Source organism: Phoenix dactylifera, chromosome 11 (genome assembly GCF_051530095.1).
Source record: "Phoenix dactylifera cultivar Ajwa chromosome 11, Ajwa_hap1_PhDact_Kaust_v1.1, whole genome shotgun sequence".
NCBI classification, from domain to species: domain Eukaryota; kingdom Viridiplantae; phylum Streptophyta; class Magnoliopsida; order Arecales; family Arecaceae; genus Phoenix; species Phoenix dactylifera.
In genome coordinates this window covers 27,892,642-27,914,275 of record NC_143200.1, presented here as the reverse complement: position 1 = coordinate 27,914,275, position 21,634 = coordinate 27,892,642, and the positions used below count along the sequence as shown (strand labels likewise).

At 37.3% G+C, this 21,634-nt stretch overlaps 2 protein-coding genes and 1 pseudogene across 3 annotated transcripts; 1 reads left to right on the top strand and 2 right to left on the bottom strand.

The window, feature by feature from the left end:
* Positions 1 to 4,045: 4,045 nt before the first annotated feature.
* Positions 4,046 to 5,688, top strand: LOC103719024 (uncharacterized). Its single transcript, XM_008808075.6, has one exon. It carries the CDS (start codon positions 4,261 to 4,263, stop codon positions 5,428 to 5,430), a length of 1,170 nt encoding a protein of 389 aa, XP_008806297.2. The 5' UTR covers positions 4,046 to 4,260; the 3' UTR covers positions 5,431 to 5,688.
* A 2,335-nt stretch (positions 5,689 to 8,023) lies between these two features.
* On the bottom strand, positions 8,024 to 18,031 carry LOC103719043 (uncharacterized; annotated as a pseudogene). The gene is made up of 8 exons (XR_015971598.2): positions 18,006 to 18,031; positions 9,938 to 10,012; positions 9,788 to 9,824; positions 9,529 to 9,612; positions 9,306 to 9,366; positions 9,091 to 9,197; positions 8,836 to 8,900; positions 8,024 to 8,688 (listed from the first exon to the last, which is right to left on the bottom strand). The product of XR_015971598.2 is annotated as an uncharacterized LOC103719043 (transcript).
* Positions 18,032 to 19,178: 1,147 nt separating this feature from the next.
* On the bottom strand, positions 19,179 to 20,132 carry LOC103719025 (ethylene-responsive transcription factor ERF003-like). Its single transcript, XM_008808076.5, has 2 exons — positions 19,923 to 20,132; positions 19,179 to 19,804 (listed from the first exon to the last, which is right to left on the bottom strand). Exons 1-2 carry the CDS (start codon positions 20,003 to 20,005, stop codon positions 19,324 to 19,326), a joined length of 564 nt encoding a protein of 187 aa, XP_008806298.3. The 5' UTR covers positions 20,006 to 20,132; the 3' UTR covers positions 19,179 to 19,323.
* Between the last annotated feature and the right edge of the window lie 1,502 nt (positions 20,133 to 21,634).

Sequence of the window (21,634 nt, the reverse complement as noted above, 5' to 3'; positions counted from 1 at the left end):
GGGTGAGCGTGCCTCCTATCGGGCTACCTATGTCTACAGAAAGGCAAACTGTACTGCAGATTGGGTGGGCAGCCTATGCGGCTAAACATTTTGGAGAATTTATTTGAGAGAACCACATGTCTATTCCATCTCCCTTACATTATTTTCTTTTTTTTGATTTTGTGGGCTATACTCATATCCGTTATGTGTGAGCCACTAATGTACAAAAAAAAAAAAAAAAAAAAAAAAAGTACCCAAGCATTTTTAACTTGAAGCGTCGACTAAAAGTGGATCCATGAACCCATCTCTACTATTGCATAACACCTTTTTTTTTTTTTTTAGTGGATGGCTCACATAATTCTAGTATAAATATATCTAAAAATGTTAAAAAATAATAAATTATTAAACGCTTTAATCACCTTTCCCTCGTCAGTCTAGGGAACTTTTCCAACATAATTAGCTATTAAAAAGGACAAATATGTTCGCATGCTAATTTCCTGCCTGTTAAGTAGAGTAGCAATTTATTACTCGATTCGATCCAATTTTAATGTAAGCAGCGAGTCGCGTGTTTCACGAGGACTTCAGCATGCATCATTGCAGGATGCTGCGGCTTGAATCAGTTTGGCAGGATTTGAGTCAAGTTTGGCCAGCTTGAACTACCTGTAAAAGCTTCAAGGCGCCTGCAGCAGCTACTCCCCAAACAGCAGGAGAACCAAAAGTAACAAATGATCCATGTATACATACTATATGTAGCAATATATATTCCGGGACTGCCACTAAAGGGCTTAGGCCCATGAGCCAGATTTGAAGGAAGATATTATTTGGAGCACTATGAATAGAATTAGGATTGCAAAAAGGGCAGCTAACTCAGACCCCTACCTAACCAAATCATCTAAGCCAAACCAATTTGAGACATCCTTACATCTAAAATCAGGTGCAATACAGATTAGCACAGTATGTATTAGCTTTCATTAATATATTATATTGGTAACCAATGTATCAGATTGGGATTTTATACGATCGACATTTGGGTGTATACGCACCTCTCTTTCCTTGGCTCATCACCTGGTTCAAAAATTTCTGGACATTTGGATCCAAATTTTGAGAAAGGGTGCTGGTTCAGATTTCGGTGTCAAGTTTAACTATTTTACAACAAGAAAAGTCCTAACTTGTAATTCTTAGGGGAAAAAAAAGAATGGGTTTGTACTTTGTACATACATACATACGGGTATGTTCATGTGTGTGTACACAGATACACACATACACACATATAAACAACTGTAATATGCAAGCATGTCGAATACCGTTACCTCCTTTAAACCATTAGGCATCTGAATTGCACCTACGAAAATCAGCAACTATATTGTTCAAGTTGTCTCCTTCGGTTTAGCTCGCCATGTACGTGTGACATTTCAGCACCATCCAAAGATTTCCACTACCATCTATATATTTCGATGGTCTCTAATGGATACATGGTTGGTATAAAAATGAGTGATATCAAGTGCACTAGTATTAGAAAATACATGATAGTGTATGTAAATTAAAAATTTATTTTATGGACCATGATCTATATATATTAAAACGTAAATAGATTTAAATTTACTGGAGTTTGATGATTAGATTATAATAAAATATAATATCAGGCTACTAAAATCATTCATTTTAATATCTACTTGATAAGTAGGTTAGGGATTGCCAGGATATATAAATAATAGTTTTTAAAAAATATTTTAGTATATATTATGTTTAATAGTTTGGATCTTAAATTTGAATATTACCCAAATTTTGTTGTCTCTAAGCACCTGCCAACTTCTTACTTTTATAATAAATCTCTTCAAATAAGCTAAAAAGGCCCCGCCTGTAATATGTTTCTGAAAATGGATTCTGGTTGTGTCTTTTGCATGAAAAAATATTTTTTTTTACAATATCAATTGTTAGATCGCACAATAGCCATTTTAAAATCTATATAAATAGACTAAAAAATTAAAATATTTAAAATTTATGCAAAGTAAGATCTAACAATTTATGTCATGAAAAAAGTCCAATATGAAAGATACAATCCGAACCTCCGAAAAACTAATTCAAAAATACCATACATTCTCCACTTGTATAAATGCTCATCTCCCAGGATGAGGCTATCCTTGCTTTTAGATCCTAAAGCAGAATATCAGAATGTATGATCAAAAAAGTACAAATTACAATTGCCACCCAGAAAAATAATGAAAAGAATGATACGCCACATGGAAGCTAAGAGCCTGTGAATTGTGATAAGAAGGTCTACCTTCTTGTGCATGATCCTACCAAGAAATGGAAAGGTGGATTACCATGTCTTTTTGCCTAAAATACTGTCAAGAGAGACCTTTCCATGTAACGCATCGTCAAGGATCGAACTCTCCATTTATTGCCACGGCCGGGTCACATTCATTCCATCCCTGTCGCTGCGGTGAGAGAAACATGGAAAGACCTGTCCATGCCACTTCCATCTCGAAGGCTAGGGAACTAGTTACGGGGAGATTCCAAAATCACTATAGGCTCGTTTAGTCCGTAAAAAATATTTTTTTAAAAAATATAATTTTTAAAAAATAAATTAAAAAAATATCTGAAAAAAATATTTTTATCATATTTAGTTGATTATAAATAAGTGACAGATTTTCAGAGGACTTATATTTGGTTGATCATCTACTTTTCTAGATATGTATAATTTCTACTATATCCTTAATAAAAATTAGGTTTTTAATGCTTCTTTAATATTGAAGGATTTTTTTTAAAAAAAATTAAAATAGATTGTTTTCCAGCTTACGGAAAAATAATTTTTTCATATTTTTCGTAGAAATTTTTTTTTATAAAATATGAAAATTATATTTTTATGAAAATATAATTTTTTTGTATTTTTTTGAACACTCCGATCAAACGAAGGATATTTCATTACTTTTTCGTTGACCATTTTTTTCCTTTTTTTACGAAGCAAACCAACCTATTAGTTGAATCAAAGCTGCACTGTTCAGTTTCGGCTTCCTCCTCATTTTAACCCAAAGATCAGCTGCGAGTAATCGTGCCGGCGGCGTTTAGCCTCACCTCGAATATTTATCTAAAAAAAAATTTTAAATATTTGTAAAGGGCTAAAAAATTAATAAATACTTTTCGGCTAACGATGATATCTTGAGTTGAGTTGTTACATCAGCACATCACGGAATCTTTTGAAGTCAGATAAATCTTTTTTTGGAAAAGTAAATTATACGGCAGATTCGGTGGCATTCTTTGACTCTTTGACTTGGAAGCCTACAGCATTTATTCCAGCTTCTCTTCTTTATATTTTATTGTTTGATCCTTCTAGTTGTATCTACTTTATAATTTTATTTTTTTATGAGAGAGAGAAAGAGCTTAATAAAATATCGCCTGCTCTGTCTATCTCCTCTTTTCTGGTCACTGTCGTAGTTAAAAATAAAATCAAATAAAATATTAATATATTTATATTTATTTTTTATAAATATAAATATTAATCGAATGTAAAAATTTATATTTAGTTTAAATGAACATGGATACAAATTGAATACCAAAAATATGAATATAAATTAAATAATTAAACCTTATAATTATCAAATTAAAAATATTACTAAATAAATAATAAATCAAATCAATAGCATATTAATATAGCCATTTATTTTTTAAAAATCTACAAGTGCTATATAAAAATAGATAAAGTTACAAATAAAATTAAATATTAAGATATAGATCGGATAGTTATCTATTATATTTATAATTATTTTTACTTATTAAACATAAATATAAATATTAAGATTAGTTAGATAGCTAAATTTTTATTTATGTCTGAATAAATTTTGGTATAAAAATAAATTTGAAGGGATATTATCTAACCTATGTTCTGTTTACGACCAGGAGGGCCACCACGCTACTTTAATGTAGTTCCTGCTTCGCGGCGTATCCGAATGGGCATGAAGCGGGATTTTTTGTGTAGCATACAAAGGGTAAGGATTTTATAGTCCATTTACTATTTTACTTCCTCGCGATGCAAGAGATCGGATCGAGATGTGGTAAACGTACGCGAGAAATAAACCGGTCATTTGGGCTTTGCTCTGTTCCTTGTAGCTTTTTGCCTTTCGCTCGCTTCTATCTTTCGCTATTCTACCAGCTATCTATTCAGTCTTGGGGTTTTTATTTTTTTTTTGATAAGAGACTAGCTTGTGTTAGCTCCGAATCCCTACGGATTTTAGAATTTTGGGGGTAATTTGGAAGGGGAGAAGGAAGGGGGAGGAGGAGAGGATGGCAGACCCGATTCTGAGTTGCTTCCGCTGCGGCGCTGTCGCGGTGCCGCCGGCGTCGACGGCGACGGGGCCGAGCCAGACGACCTCGATCTACGAGACGCACCTCGGCCTCGCGGCCCTCTCCTGGTCCCGGACGGTCTTGGGCCTCTCACTCCGGGCGGACCTCCGCTGCGCTGGCGGCGGAGCCGCGGCTGCGACGGAGGACGAGAACGATGAGGACGAGGAGAGCCCCAGGTTCCGCATCCGGCCGTGGATGTTCTGGAAGCGGAGGGGGTCGAAGCTGTTTCACCTCAAGGACCAGCAGCAGCACCGGACGGTGGAGTTCTCGTGGGACCTGACGCGGGCACGGTTTCCCGCCTGCGGCGGCCCCGAGCCGTCTGCCGGGTACTTCGTCGCCGTGGTGGTGGGCGGCGAGATGCTCCTCGTCGCCGGCGATCTCGTTGACAAGGCCTACAGAAAGACCAAAGTCGCAAGGGGAAAAAGCCCATGGAACTCGATCCTGATCTCGAGAAGAGAGCATGTAGCCTTGGGGGAATCCGGCGGCGGCAGATCGTACAAGACGAGGGCGCGATTCGGGGGGAAAGAGAGAGAGATCTCGATCGATCTGGAAACGAAGGAAAAGGAGAGGGATGTGGGGATGTTGTTGGGTGTCGACGGCGAGATTGTCCTCCAGGTGCGGCGGCTCCGTTGGAAGTTCCGTGGGAGCGAGCGGGTGGAGGTGGAGGGCGGCACGCGGATCCAGGTCTCGTGGGACCTCTACAACTGGTTTTTCCAGCGCAAGAACAAGGCCCCCACCACCGCCGCCGCCGCGGCGGAGCTCGGGCACGCGGTGTTCCTGTTCCGGTTCGAGTGGGAGGCCGGGAAGGAGAGGCATTTCGTGAAGGGCTTCGGCGGGCCAGCGAGGGGGGTGTACTACTATAAGGGGATCGGGGGGTATTTGGGGAAGAATCGGAATCGGAGCGAGAGCAGCAGCGGCGACGGCGGCGGCAACGTGGAAGGGAGGAGGAGAGGGAGGAAGAAGAGTTTGTTGAAGACGACCTGCTCCTCGCCGTCGTCGTCGGCGTCGTCGGCGAGCAGCTCGACGGTGATGGAGTGGGCGAGCCCCGAGGAGACGGAGCTGCAGAACGCCGACGGGTTCCTGCTCTTGGTCCACGTCTGGAAGAGCTAGCAGGTGCATTTTGGGAATGACGACATGGGGGATTTTTCTTTCTTTTTTTCCTGGCCTTTAAATCTCTTTAATATTGTGGACTTTTGGGGGCCTTCTCTTTTTGGTTCTTATTGTAATTTGTGGTTTTTTCTTAAAAAAGATCAGAAATATGGAACTGACTAATTTGTGTTTTTGGATATAGGCATAGAGCTAAATGAGGAAACAAAAAGAGCATGGTGGAAATTAGTAAATTTAATGAGAATACTGACTTTTTCGAATGAACGGGAGAATAATATGATTGACTTGTCTTTGCTCTTCTTAGATATATGATATGTTGCATGGAATTAGATTGCTTGTGGGCTGTGGTATGTTCTTGTTCTGAGATGTTTTTTTTTTCTTCTGGTAGCTGCAATGAATGCAGCAATATATTGAACTTATGAAGGCTTGTCTTAGACGTTGCCCTTGCTTTCTGGGTGTGGATTGCTAGCGAGAGAGTTTGCTATTTGGGATTGATTTAAATTGTTGGAAAAATTTTTATTTTTTAAAATATTTTTTTTAAAAAAGTTGATATTTGAATATGTGATATTTGAAAAAGTATTTTTTTATATTTGATTAATTATAAAAAATAAAATATTTTAAAATAGTTTATGTTTAATTAAATATTTATTTTTTAAAAAAGTTATATAAAATATCTGTAATGCTTTTAATAAAAAAAATTATTCTACTCTATCTACAAACTTAATAACACTTTGAAAAAAATTATTTCAATTTCTACCCAATAAAATTTATTTTTAAAATTGAATATATATATATAATATAAAATTTTATTTTTTGTAAAAACTATTATTTATTTATTTATTTTGAAAACTGTAATTAAATATGAGATATTTTTTATTTTTTCGTTCATGATAGTTTTTTCTACTTGAACTAAATAAGTCCGTGGAGTGGAGAAAGAAAAAAAAAAATCAGAAAGCATGCACACATCACATCCAACCAAAAAAAAAATTCTTTTATTATTGTTGAAAAATATGAAACTAATATTACAGCTCATCTATCCCTTCTCTCCCAGCTTATCTATCCCTTCTCTCCCTAAGACGGAATCTACCGGTTGCCATCTTAAGACTACGTAAGCACATTGTAAATTATTTTTTGATGGGAAATCAGGGTATCGAAAACAAGCAAATCTAGATGTTCTCAACTCAATCCACGGGCCAAGCTATCCGAGCTGGCGGCGGTCACTTCTCTTTAACCTGTTACAGTGGTGACAGAGAACTGATATAAATCTAGCCACATTCAACTTAAATCAATATAGTATTTGACTATTTCCAGTGATCAAATAGAACATTTTTGGACGGGAGTTGCTGAATTTGCGTGGAATTCCGAGGTTTTAGGTGAGTGCAATCCCACCCACAGCAAAAGAAAGATTTTGATTGACTAAACTTCTCCCAGCATTTTTTTTTTCTTTACTTTCAATAAATTTCTATAAAAAGTAGTATCATTATTTTTCACTTAATATAAATTTATATTTATATTTAACATTGTATTGAAAATGCATTAATTATAGTATATCGTACCGAACCGAACGGTACATACCATACCGTATCGATATTATGCTAGTGTAACATCGGTATGAAGTCCGATACTAATACGGTGAATTTTGCTGTTAATATTTTTTTTTTTTTTTTTTTTTCTAGGGAGTTTGGAGGGAGAGGAAGCTATCATGCAAGGTGGTGGGACCATGCCTTTACCAGTTGCACGCGTTTTGCGTGTGTCCCTGCAGTTCTCCCTCTTATTCTTCCCGGGTAGGCGACATGGAGGGTCGCGACGCAAAGTTAGAACCTACGCTGCCCTGGGTGGGCTGATTTGACCGGTTGACGAGGAGGTAAGCATTCCCAGCCGTAGATCATATGCTGGATTTATTAATGCTTGAAAATGTCGTCCAGCGACGGTGATGGATTCCACGGTGACGGATTCCACGCCCGTGAGTCAACAGAGGACGGCGGAGCGAGAGGCAATGGAGACCATCCGTTGGCTGTAAAAGCCTAAAGGCTGAAGTCCGTCCTCGCTTTAATCCTCGTCCACAAACGTTTGAACGGCTACTGGAATGTTCCCACACAGGCTTGAAAAGTGGTAGATGAGAGATTTTTTTGTCAAAAAAAAAAAAGGTTATATCTTAGATCTTTTAAACAACAATAATTTAAGATTAATGATAGATCATTTAAATTGAAGGTCTAAATTACTGAATATGGAAAAAATACATAAAAACTATACTTCATATATTTGAATAATCTCTAACTTTTATATATCAGGCTGCTAGAAATACATGAAAGATGTCCTAAGCTACAAGTATTTTGGAAAATGATTGTTAAAAATGTAAAATATCTTCAGAAAATAATCTTCAAAGCCCTGAACAGAACTACCTAACGTCACTTGGTTATGCTTCTAAATGTAAGATCCAGTCTCTTTTTCCCAGCATTTTCCAATCAATATTGGTAGAAATGTAATTGAAGGACAGAACTTTAAGGATAATAAATGACACAATATACCTATGATGAGCCAGTACTCAAAACAAATTCTGCTGTTTTGTTCTGGTATTAGGAAAAAAAAGTTATTTGAGTTATATGAATTTGGAAACTTCGATTCCATAAATTTTGTAGGGTTTTACATCATTATATTACAATATATCATGAAATAAACCATGTACAACATAGCATTTGCCCATTTTAGTTGTCACAATTTGATCGATGACAATATTCACCAGTCAAAAGTATGTTGTCATTTTTATTCCAGATTCAAAAAAAAATCTGCTTCTTAATTCAATACCTGAGGGTATCCCTATAAAAAAAACTTACAGAAGGCACTAAAGCTACAAAAGTAACATACTAGGGTTTCCAGGCATTTTCAGAGAGAAATAAAATGATCCTTCACATAATGGGCCAAGTACCCACTCTGACCAATAATTCCTGCGACTGTTCTTTAAGAATCTATCCATTTACCTGTATGCAGATGCAATAGAATGAGGTTTGAACTTTCTATTGGTACATAGAAAATTCTCTCACATAAAATTAATTCAAACTGCTCCGGCTTCCATACTGATGAAAAGGAAAATAGTCTGGCTACCTTCTTCATGAAGCATTCTTTGTTGAAGGCAGCAATAACTACACCATATTAGAACAGAGAACTAACTTTGCGCCTCCATGCATCCATTCCACAAAATTGTCCAAAATTAAGGGCCAAGCAAGGTTTTGAGTCATAATTGTTGAGGGATGGGAAGTTTATCTGTAACAGGAAAAATAGAATTTTCAATGCCTGTACTAGAATAACAGGCAAATGGAAAAGATCATAGACACACAATTCATGGGAAAACTTATAAAAGATGATCAAAAGTGTAATAAAATCATTGTAGCAAATGGTTCAGAATCGTACCTCATTACAAAATCGGAGAAAGCCCATTACTGATCCAGGTTGATTACCTTGTAATCATGTTGGTACTGCAGGGTTCAAAGTACAACAATTTTAAATTTGCTTGGTAAAAACTGCAAAGCATAGAATTACATACTAAGAAGATAACTGCTGGAAATCTAGCAGGTCTACTGATAGATGATTTAATGAATTGATGATTGACCTTTACACCAAGCTTTTTAGGTTGCAGAAGATACATAAACTGAAAGAAATATTGACCTTGAGATACTCAATAAATTTGTCAACCTGCGGACTAAATAGGAATCCTAATACAAGATTCAGCAGTTCACAGGCATTCTCAATGTCTATGCACTTTTGCTTGTCCTCTGCAGAAGTATATGGCGTAAAATTACAGTTTAGGAATGTAAGGGAAACAAAAACCATAATCCCGTAATGTTAAAATCAGAAAACTGAAGACCCAAAAACTGGCAAACCTGTAAGGCAATAATGAAATGCATATGAATAGAAGTCCAAGAAATTCGATGGCCATGTCACCTTCAGAATGTTGAAACAATACAAGCACATTTTCATGTGTTATCAAGGTACAGAGAAAAGTACATGAGAGCTTAAATTAGGCAGAAAGTCGTATGGGGAAAATCCATATAGAAAATAGGGGCTGAATAGACCACAATTTAGAAAAACAAACTGCATGCTGACCTCTTTCACCAATTCAGGCAGTGCCTTCTTTAGTTTGTTGATAGTATCAGCACGTAGTTCCTTTAGGCCTCTTCTCCATTCTTCCTGTCACAGAAGGGAGTAATATGACAGACACATTTGTGATTTGTGAAAAAAGGAGAAAAGAAGGGGGTGGCGGGTGGGGGGAAGCAAAATCTAGCTAGTGAAGATTACAAAAATACATCCATTAAACAGCAAGACATCAAAAAATTATTTAAACAATTTTAGAAGGAAGATATACCAGGGTAAAATATCCTTGTTTTTTGGCTTTCATTTTCCTGATAAACTCATATCAGTTTAATTGGTAGGTAACATATGAAGGGAAACATATGTTACAAAAATTTGTACAAGATGTCAATACTAGCAAAATGGCAGGTATAAAATATATTACCAGGCAGGCATAAGCATCCTGACATCAGTATGATCAACTTCCACGTCAGAACAGAAAGACTTGATCCCTCCAGGGCTGTTGAAAAGAGTAGAGTAGTGTAAGCAAAAATATGCACCAGCAGACAGTTACCCAGAATTGATATCAAGCCTCAAAAAAAAAAAAGAAGATTACTTAATTTTCTAAACAAAAATATCAGCCATACAGTTAGCTTCCGATTCAAAAATAATTTTTCTAAATAACATGAAAAAAGAAATATTCAAAAACATTGTACACCAAAATTTCGAAATGAGAAGGCAACAGGGCCCGAGTATTACACTTAATAAGCTATTCTACAAAATACATTGCACAACTTCAAGAAACTTGCCAGGAGAGTAGGTCGATATCGATAACAATAGGAGCAATAGCAATAAATTCATTCAAAGAAACGATGAAGCAAGTATCCTATGCTAATATTTTCCAACCTTATGTGAAGCCTTCTTAGGACTTAATGCTTCACGGCCAAACATATATAAATGGGACAAGGCTTAGTTTGTAGTATTACTCAAGTGTTCCTCCATGACATTAAAATAAAATGATAAGAACTATGTATCTACTATATCTATCTTGTCACTGTAATCGACTTAAGTTTATCTAGCTAGTTGCTACTAAATATATGAGTTTAGAAGACCTTTGACATGGTGTCCTTATAGTTTTAGTTTTGCCACTTACTGTCTGCACATTAAATTTCTCATAGGTCACGATGCCCAAAATGGAAATTCAACAATTTCTTATCAGTTCGCCTACAGTGTGCTATATAGATTTAATAGAAAATCAATAGAGTGAGACAGACCGGCTAGCTATGTTATATGGACCATATGCTCACCAACGATTCGAGGTTGTAACATAGTTGACGTTGAATCTAACGGATCCACTGCTGGATAAATACCTTTAGCAGCTAATACTCTTGATAGTACGGTAGTAGCATCTAAATGTGCAAATGTCGTGGCAGGAGCAGGGTCGGTCAAATCGTTCCACTTCCCTCAATACTAGCTGAAGTCATACTAAAATCATGCCAGGAAGCGTTGCATTAGTGAGACACCGCATCCACTACAAGTCTAAACCCTGATGTCCGTTGGGGGGTCATTCCCTCTAGCCGAACGTAGTTTGCGAGTTGGAAAAAGAACAGTGCATCTGCAAAAGATATACAAAGTTAATATGCTCAGGAAATGGATGTGTAGTGAATTGATGGACAGCAGATTTGAGGAAGCCTAGCTGCAACACCATTGGTGCAGAACCACCATTATTAGATTGATCATGTGTGGAAAAAGATTTCCAACGCACTGAGAATACAGATTTACATGAAAATGCCAACAACAAGTCCAACATAGCTTGATTAGTCTGCGTCATACACATGATTATTTGTTTTTTCCATGAGATTACTACTCAAACTCTCTGTATTCATGGCAGTATGCTAGAATGTCGGAAAAGATCTGGTTCAACCCCTTGAAAATAGTCAACAAAAGAGATCATAAATTGATTTCCAAAGTTTTAGGCAGATGAACTTTGTCAGATAGTGTTCCATATTTAATCATGGCAATACACGTATTTTTGTTGGAAGACAAGCAGATAAGAACTTATCATTCTATTATCTAGTTCATTGTCTATCAAATCTTCTTTCCTAATAAAAATACCTTATCTATACTCCAAAATGAAAACTTGGAGGCCGTGATAAATCTAATAGCTATTTCTATAGTGAGAAGCAGAAAAGGGAGAAGGCAGAGATGCTTCCAATGAAACATAGGGTGCTTGTGCCTTTTCCCTGTGAGAAGCATTTGTAGGCTGTTTCTATCTTCGCAGTTATAAAGGCAGAACTGTAGTTACTTGCATCCTTAGCTAAAATAGACTGGCTCATTGGTTCTGCTTCCCATGCTCGTCCAGCAACAGATAATACAATACACATTCACCAATATAATTCTATAATAATAAGCTCCACCAAGAACCTAAGCATATTGGTGCTTTATGAATCATTCTGGACAATATATGAACCAGAAGCTATTCTATGCCAATACAATCTTCTTCAGCCCTTGCTACAGCTTCTGTATAAGTTTTCTTCAAATCTGTCCTTTTCTTTCATTTTTGTCCAAGCAAGTCTGAACCGCTCCTTTATCACAGCCTTCTCTACTCTTAATTATGCATGCACAAACTTTCTAAATTGATTCTCCACATATATGAGGAAAATCCGAAATGAGGTATGCTTTACAAAAAAACGTAAAGCAGATATAAGGTAAGCTCCACCAAGAACCAAATCATATTGGTGCTTTATGAATCATTCTGCACAACTTTGTGAACCAGAAGCCATTCTCTGCCAATACAACCTTCTTCAGACCTTTCTACAGTCTCGGTACAAGTTTTCTTCAAATTTGTCCTTTTATTTCATTTTGTCCAAGCAAGTCTGAACCCCTCCTTTATCACAGCCTTCTCTAGTCTTAATTATGCATGCACAAACTTTCTAAATTGATTCTCCACATATAAAATCAGTATGCTTAACAAAATTTGTAACTGTAGATTCCCCTCATTTATTATTGCAGCTGTGGATGGGTGTGGCCATGAGGGTGGGTAATCATATAACCGAGAGGAATTCCCCCAAAAATTTAGAAAATTAATTATTATGGTTATAACAATAGCAGTCAATATAGTAGATCATTATAGAAGAGGTACTTCTTTACTATTTTCATGTAGAAAATATGTGTAAACAGTTGGTATTAAAGATTATTTTCTAGATTTTTTTTTGAATTTTTCCAATTACATTATATATGGCTACATAGGTCCTCTATCCAGATTTTGTATGCGCTTTCTGACTCCCAATTACATCATATATGGCTATCCCTTTCTTGTTAAAACTCTTCAATAGAAATCCAAGATCTTGACTATGATAGCTCCACAACTATAAGTGGCATAGATATCCTCTACTCAGATTTTGCACATCTTTTCTCACTTCCAACTATTGCCATTCCTTTATTGTTCCCAACCCATCAATAGAAATGAGTCTATAATTGTGAGATTCATAACTAAAATTTAACCATCCATGGCAAGATTTATATAGCCTTATCTCTTAAAACTAATGATGAAAAGATTTGCATTTTTGCCTTCATTGGCCTATGTGGATTACGGGATTGAAATTAATATTTATCAAAGTTCCTAAATGATATTATTGATAATTGTTGACACAGTTGAGAATTTACCTATCAGAATCTGAAAATTTTACATGTCCAGTTAGACCATGAAATGGGATTGAGGTGGGCCCATGAAACAGTAAAAATAATTTTCTGCAATTTAGGAGGTGGTTGGTCTTACCAACATAACCAAAAACTAACCTCTCGGTTTACCATCTAAGTGTCTTCATATGCTCTCATTACTTGCTGTTTCCAGACTAGATTTAGCCCCCCAACCACATATAGAAAACAAGGTAGGGGGATTGGGAAAAATAAGAAGCAAGGGAGATCGAGGAAGACATGTCTTGTTAATTTTGTGGAGAGTGTGTCTACATTGGAAAATAAAAAGGCATCCAAAGACTAGAAGTGGCAACAACATTATCATTGCAGGGGCGATTGGCTGTGGAGGCAAGGGAGCGACGAACTATAGCAAGGACAGGTTTCAGGGAAATACTATATGGTGAGGAAGCAATAGTTTCTACAGAATTTATCCTTCACATCCTTTCTATTTAATTGAATTCATGTAGCTGCAAAAGGAGATAAGTTAAAATCTGGATCCTTGGTTGGATGAGGAATTTACTTAATTGATTTTCTAGATGTTCAGATTTTCAAAGTGCCCCATATGCTAAGGGTGAGAAACCCTGGTAACAATGAGGCTAAGACAATCAATAAGATTTAGATTAATGTGTGTATCTGGAGGAAAAAAAGTTGTGCCATCAAAAGGATGGTAGAGGCTTGTCTGGAAGATGTTTCCACAACCTCACTGTTAATAGCAATATCATATATGAATGATTGAGATAATTATATTTTTCATTAAGTATTTTTATTTCTACAGACAATGATTATCTCAATGTAAAAGAAACCATCCGAGACACTTTGTGAGGAGACTTTACCTACGATATCACCTGATATTTCCAACGGTGCCTTCTTGTTTTAAACAGACTCCAATCCCAAATACAGGGCCCTAAATTTATAGTGTTTCCTCTAGCTTGAATTTTTTAAGTACTTCAACCAGCACATAGAAGATATTGTGAGCCATTCCAGAAAAAAATTAATGCTTCCATGGATCCGCATAAAAGCAAAGTAGCTGAAAGCAAGCTCTAATACTTTAGAGCTAATCATGGTATATCCTAGAAACTTGTATTTTGATATAAGTGGACCATGTATAAATATATCTGAATTATTACTGACAGTGTAAAGCCAGTGATATTATATGCAGAGGCATCAAAAACACCTAAAGAGGGTCCCATGGATCAGAAAGAGTTAACTTCCATATACTCCCCTTACTCTCCCTTGTCTTCAGCAGAATTATCAATGTTGTCTTGCTGCCAGAGCCATCTCGCCCACGTAACACAATCACACCAAGCCTCATTTATCATTACAACTAAACCTAGAAACCACCTCCTTCATGAGTTAGTCCACTAACAAGAACAGCTCTTGATCCCTTATACTTCCAGATGCAACTCAACAAAGAATAGTAATCAGATTGAAATAAAGCAAAAGAACCAGTGAGAGCATTAAAGATCACGCATCAACTCAAGATTCAAACTTTTTTCTCTATTGCCTTATTTACATATGAAGATCATATCACCACAAACCTCCTCCATCATTACAACTAGACCAAGAAAAAAAGCCGCCTTCTTTGCAATTAATTCCATCAAGATCCTAACAAAGAACAGTTCTTGATTCCTTAAACTTCTAGAAGCAATTGAACAACCACCAATAATTGGTTCGGTATAAGGAAAAACAATCAGTGGCATCAATTAAAGATCGTCTATCAACTCAAGATTTGAAATTTTCCCCATGGTTTCAATATACATCTAACGATCATCACCAAAAGAACAAGTAACAAGAAAATAAACAACTTTGGAATCGTATTGCTGGTGAATTAACGTCCGGGCATACAATAATCACCACAAGCGTTAGCAAGGAGAAAAATTACCCAAAATTAGAATCCCACTGCACATAAACATGGAAGAATTCATAAACACAACAAGAAAAAAACACGAAAGAACTGATCCCAACAAGACCCAACTGAACACTCCCCTCGTGCCAAGGGTTTGTCCGAACGATAAAGAGATAACAAAGAGAAATGCAAGAATTCGAAGAGCTAGGGTTTAGAGACAGGGAGAAAGATCTAAAACTAGATTACCGTAGCGAAAGAGATCAATCATTCTTAGTGTCTGTCTTCCATGATCGTCCTGTCAATCATTCGTTCTCTTGGGAACAGTTGCGTTTATCTATTCCCAGCATCCGTCGATTCGATCAAGCACGCACCTGTTTAAGCAGCTCCTATCACGTTGTCCCCAGTTCCCCCCCTCTCCACTCTCTCTACGTGCTTGATTTCATGCTTCCGACTTCCGCCGTAGCCTTTTTTTTTTATTATTTGAGAAAAACAGAAACTAAGCATATTTTCTATTATAAAAAATTAAAAAAAATAAAAATAAAATTTTTATTTCTAATTTTTTTAAAAAAAATAGTAACGATATTTCTAGCTTCTCCTAAAAATATTTTTCTCAAATTTTCTTTTTTATAAAAGTATTATATATATATATATTTAGAAAATATTGTCTCACTTTAAAGTTATAAAAGTATTTTTTAAAATAATATCAAATATGTTGTAGTTATTTCGTAACATTATATGAAAAGTACCTTTTTATAGGAAGAAAAAATAGAAAAATAATTTTTTTTTTAAAAGCTAGAAAATCTAATTTGCGACTTGAAGCTTTTTTGATCTTCTACAATAAGAGAAACAAAAGACCAGCTCCTCATCCTTGTAAGCCTTTCATCCAAGAACATGTAGACAACTAAATTTGTATGGATGTTATTATTGCATTGGGTGGCCATCAAATGGAGCAAACACTTTCATATCATCCTATAAGGAGCTGGTACGAATTCATGGAGTCTGATCGTTTGCAAAGAAAGATTCAGGGAGTCATCATTCAACATTCTTACGCGCCTAGGATGCGCTTAATTTGCCAAGTACTAAAGAGGCTTTTTTGTGCATGATGTATCCACCATCCACTGAATGAATCCCTGAGAGGTTTTATGGTACAAAAGAAAGATGCTGCTAGTCCCTCTGACATGTACAGCTTCAACTTTTTTTATCACAGATGGAAGGCTAGAAATGGGTTAGCTTGGGCAGAAAATATAAATTTCTGCAGGGCCGGGATCAATACGAGATCAGGCAGGCCCATATGCCCCTAGTTTCCGGCTGCTGTTTAAATCCGGGCCTGCCAAACTTTGCACATGAACAATGTTACATTAATATTTCACCTGCATGAATACTTGTACCCATAACTTTTCTTTATGATTCTAACTTTTTTTTTTTTTGGTGAGACGGACGGATCATGCATATTTGGTATGAATATATCAAGCAAAACTAGAAAATAAAATATCACAGAGCAGAGGTGGGATGATTGGCACATTAGTTCATAAAACTTCACTAGAACACTGTACTGCATAAGAGACGACGCAGTCTGCTATCCCATTCACCTTCTATAGATGTGCCTCAGTACCAAGATCACATATCTAGAAAGTAATTTCCACCAGGATTCCAAAGTTAGCAACAAGCTAGTTCTTTTCAAATGGGATGCCTCAAAGGTTACCTCTTGGTCCACTTCTCCTTTTAAGTCTCTCTTTTGCTCTTCTAGTTCTCATCAAGATGGAAGTATACAGGAAACATTTTTGAGGCGAGCCTTGAATGCATCATTTCCTGTTGACCTTTAGACCTTTCTTGAAGTTCCCTGAAGAACCTTGACGCTGCTGCCTTCCCCACCTCTTGAGTTGGTCGCTTTGACTCATGTACTTGGGCGCGTGTATAAACTTTGGGTAGTGGCTTTCTTACGCTGAGTGTCAACCTAGTCAAGAAAGGTATAAGAGTTATGAGGAGTAGGCATTTCTCCATTAAAGAGGCCACTGTCATTTAGGTGAAATTTGGTCTTGGCAGAGCTGTTTCACTTCACCTTTGCACGCCTCGAATCCAACTCATTTGAAGGTAAAAAAATGGAACGCTAGTAAAGATTGTCAGTTGCAAACCATTTAATTAGGCGAGTTCGCCAATATTTTGAGGTTTAATGTTAAAATAAGGCCCTATCATACCCTTTTCAGTCGTACGGAAAGTGATCTAATGGATTACAATCATGAGGAGTTCTGAGTGGGTGAACATGAGCAAAACAGAGCAAAGGAAGAGCCATTAAAAACCCAAGACAGGGTAATGAATAAAAGCAAAGTTGAAATCAGGTGGCATCAATTGAAAAGATCACGAATGGCCAGAAAAAAAGGAGTATTTGTAGGATAAGAAGCATGGAGAAGAAATAACGTGAGACTCAGAACGCAAGGCATGCTTCTGTCTTGCTAATTTTACGGACCTATAAATCTCTTGGGAGGAGGAAAAGCTCATAAAGAAAGCCAATTCCCTGCTCTCGGTTCTCCCAACACCACAGCATCAAATTTGAAGCTATCAACCGTGTCATAGCTTCAGTGGGGATGCCAGTGGGTCAAATCCCAAGTCCCCGCGTGACCTGATTGGATTAAACTAGGTATTTATTTGGTCTAAGGTGTGGACCCGTACCCACCTCGCTTGCTTTGTTTTGAGTCTGGTGCTCTTTTTGCATTAGCCAAGCAAGTAAAGGTATTAGTCTAAGATCCAATGCAAACCTAACTATGTGTCCACATATGGAGCCAAAGCCCATCAGAAGATGGCTTGTTAAAGTAAGTTAGTTCACAAAAAAATAAGATTGTCACCTTAGAAGATGGCTTGTAAATCGAACACACAAATATATATCATGATGTAACAAAATGCTACTATAAAAACATGTTCTCTTAGCTGAATAATGAGTCTAATTTTCTCCCTCCAGTCTCCAAAATTAACTAACCAATTTGCAGCTTCATGAGCTGCCATATTTACAATTTTGAAAATTGTTGTTCAAATGCTACACTTAGAGTTGTTCTTAACGAAGTGGAAGATTTGTTAATGTCTTTTTCTATTATATTACACATTCATGAACTTTTCGTAGAATATATCTATATGAGAGAAAAGAGCCTAATAGTCTTTAGACTTCGTAGTGCAATCCATTGGTACTGCTGCTTTCTTCTGCTGGAAAAATGGATCGTATATCAAAACCCTTTTTTGGACAAAGTGCCAGCCCAATCTCAGCCACCTCTCAGCATGCAAAGATAAAGCTCTACAGCTTTAGGTTGTGTTTATAGGGAGACCAGCCGGCGGGTCAAAAGTTTGGGCCTTTGCCTAGGGTCAAAGCTCTGGTGCCCTACCACCCTTTCTCAGAGGCAGCACCAGCTTCCAGCCTTCCAAAAATAATAGTAATGGTAATAGTAATCTGAACGCAGTTGGATTTTTTTTTTACAATTTAGTGCTGTTTTCCATCATTATTCCGAGTTCCAAAGATCCACTCCCTATTACACCAACCCCTTCTAAAATCATAGAAAGTCCACCACCATCAATTATCCACTGGTCCTCTCTATCCCTCGTAAAGAAATTCGTTCAACAAAGCACATATGTTATTGACTTCAAATGTTTTCTATAGCCCACCAGATTCCATGCTCCGAAAGCAGACAGCACCCAAGGAAAAAAGAGCAAAGGAACTAGTGTGAATTGGATCATCTTGTTTCCAATTCTTTTGCTCCTTTATTCACGCCTTCTAGGAGGGGGCAATCCCATACCAGAGTGGGAATGAAAAGCTAGTTTGAACTGGATAAATAACACAATATCCCAACTCTTGTTTCCATCAAACTAGACTTGGTTATGTCGTTGTTCTCCAAATCCATCACACAATAGCAGCAGTTTATTATGGTTCCTTCTTTTACCAAACCAAAAAAAAAAAAAGAACCAATTTCCCATGCAACTAATTAGTAAAGCTGTCGAACAGGGCAGCCTCACAAAGGGCTATCCAACTTCCTATCACTTTGATGTCGACTTTGTAATGGGGATTCCAGCATATTTAAATTCACTCAATACTATACCCTTCAGCACCATTTCTACTGGAACAAAAGGTGCATATATTGTGTAAAGAGCACTGCAGATCTACAAGTGAGATGAACTACTCTGGTAGTATACTAAAGGAAAACAGAACTTGGGCAATGACTTCATTGCTTCAAGGTACTTGAGTAGGTGGGAATTGGGTCAATCTCCAGATAGAAAAAGAAAAAGGTTACATTAGCAAATGGCGTGACTGCTTACAGAGCAGCGAAGCAGAGCTCCATAGAGAGGTTAGAATCCAGCAGCTCCTCAATCATTTGTTCTATATGATGCTCCTCCAGACAAGCGAACTGCATTTCCCTACTGTCATTCTCTTCTGCGACAACCCGGTTGGTGTCCATTTTTTGTTCCATTGCTGCTACCGGGTTCTTCGCCGTGTGGTTATCAATGGACTCTGACTTCCTGTTGTTGGTAGCCCTGCTGCTTACCGAGAGGGGAGACTTGCGCGGTGTATCCTTAGCAGTGGGCTGGGTGGCTTGGAGTGATACTAAATTGAAGTGGTGCAGCTTTGCGGTGAGAGCCGCCGATAGGAACTTGGAGTTCGATGAAGGGGAGGCATTGGGATTGAAAGGGAAGTTGGTCGTTGCCCTCGGCCCGCACATTAATCTTGCCGCTTCATCGTACGCTCTGGCTGCGTCCTCTGCCGTTTCGAATGTGCCAAGCCATATCCTCGTCTTCCTGCGAAAATTTCACAGCAGCTATTTCAATTGAGACTAGCACAGGAGCTAAAAGGTGGTAACTTTGGAACAGAGGTGGGGAGTGAGACGTATTTGTTCAGAAGACTTCAGAGACTTACAACAAAGGGTGGCGGATTTCGGAAACCCAGGAGCCCCAGTGCCTCTGGCGAACGCCTCGATATCTCTTCTGAGGCCTAGCCATGATGAGAAGCTGCTCTGTTTCTCTTATGGGCGATGGGTGGAGTGGAATGGGGAGGAGGAACAGGGGAGGTGTGGGAGCTCTGTTCTGAAGGGAGGAGGATGGAGCGTTGTGAGGGGGGAGGGGGAGAGATTTGTAGTTTGTCGAGAGGTTGGGCCCCTTTCAGCCCTCCTGGCATCCAAATTAGGATTGGGACCCACAAGGTTTGGTCAATCACTGCTGCCTTCATCACCATCACAAATCGATTTCAGTACCATATTTTGCGCTTTCACATGGCGTAGGGGTCGGTTTTGCTTGGTATAAGTTTGGGACTTGTCAAAGTAAACAAAAGATAACCAGTGGAAGAAAGGAATTATTTGCCCACCCCATTATCTCTCTCTCTCCCTCTCTTTTATTGGTGGCAAACACTCTAATGACTAGAGAAACTAGCTCCAACCAATTACCATCTCAGACTACATGGGAACCCTAAAAGGTCACATTGGTTCACAAAGATAACATTGATCAGAGGGCCTGTATACATATAGGCACAATGTCCAACTTATATCAGCCATCCAGCTGATTATTAAACTGTAGCTTCTCAACTAGCTCCACCACTTGCACCTTGAGCTCAATGTCAATGTACTTAGAGTCTTGCAGTGTATTACTATAATATGCTAAGTTGAGATGCCAATCAAAGCCACAACTGCTCTATTCTTGTTTATTTAGTTCGTAGCTTCGTAAACAGGGCTCAATGTTATTCAAACCCAAAGACATCCTACAGAGGTATTCTCCACTAATGCTCAAAATTGAGACCATCCATCAAATAGGGAAGCTTGTTAATTTGTTTATAAGAGTATGGTCTAATTAATGGCTTCCTCCTTATGTTCGATATATAATCGCATTCTATGTAACCTATCTATAGGTCATGCAGGCCAAATTATAATGATACACCATGCTACTTTACAACTCATATCTGAAATGATTATTTTGCTGTTTCAATTGAGCATAAAGGTTGCAGCAATTGTAGGCAATGCAAAGCAAGCCATAACAATATATGTGCATGCAAAAATCATCTAGGATTCGTTTAGTTCACGGGAAAAGAAGAAAAAAAAAAGTGTAATTCATGAAAAAACAAAAAAAATATTTTTTGTTTGGTTGAAGTTTTTAAAAAAGAGAGATGAAAAAGTAGTATTATTATGGAAATAAGATTTCCGTGTTTCATGAAAAAGAAAAACTCAGGGGACATAAGGAAGCTGTTTTCCCACCGGTTGAGAATTAGGGTCTTTTTGTCCAAAAATACACTTAATCCATCAAAATTCATAAGTAAGCTCTTTCTGTTTTTTAAGAATATAATAAATATTTTATATACTTTTTTTTCTGAAAGAGTAGATACTAAACCAAATATAAGTCATACTGGATGTGTCATTTTATTATGATCAATCAAACATACCAAAATTATCTTTTCAAAAATCATATTTTTAAGAACTATTTATATTTTTTTAAAAAATTAGACATTATATTTTAAAAAAATATTTATATTTTTAAAAACTATTTAAAAAAATAAGTAAAAATTACTAACCGAACGAGTCCCACGGAAAAAAAAACATCCAAATTGGCATCATTATAGACTGGTACAAAGGACTCTGGGTAGTG

Coding starts and splice junctions, on each gene's coding strand:
- LOC103719024 (XM_008808075.6), top strand. CDS start 4,261: ATGGCAGACCCGATTCTGAGTTGCTTCCGCTGCGGCGCTGTCGCGGTG.
- LOC103719025 (XM_008808076.5), bottom strand. CDS start 20,005: ATGGCTAGGCCTCAGAAGAGATATCGAGGCGTTCGCCAGAGGCACTGG. Junction 19,805..19,922: donor GAAATCCGCCACCCTTTGTT/GTAAGTCTCTGA, acceptor AAATTTTCGCAG/GAAGACGAGGATATGGCTTG.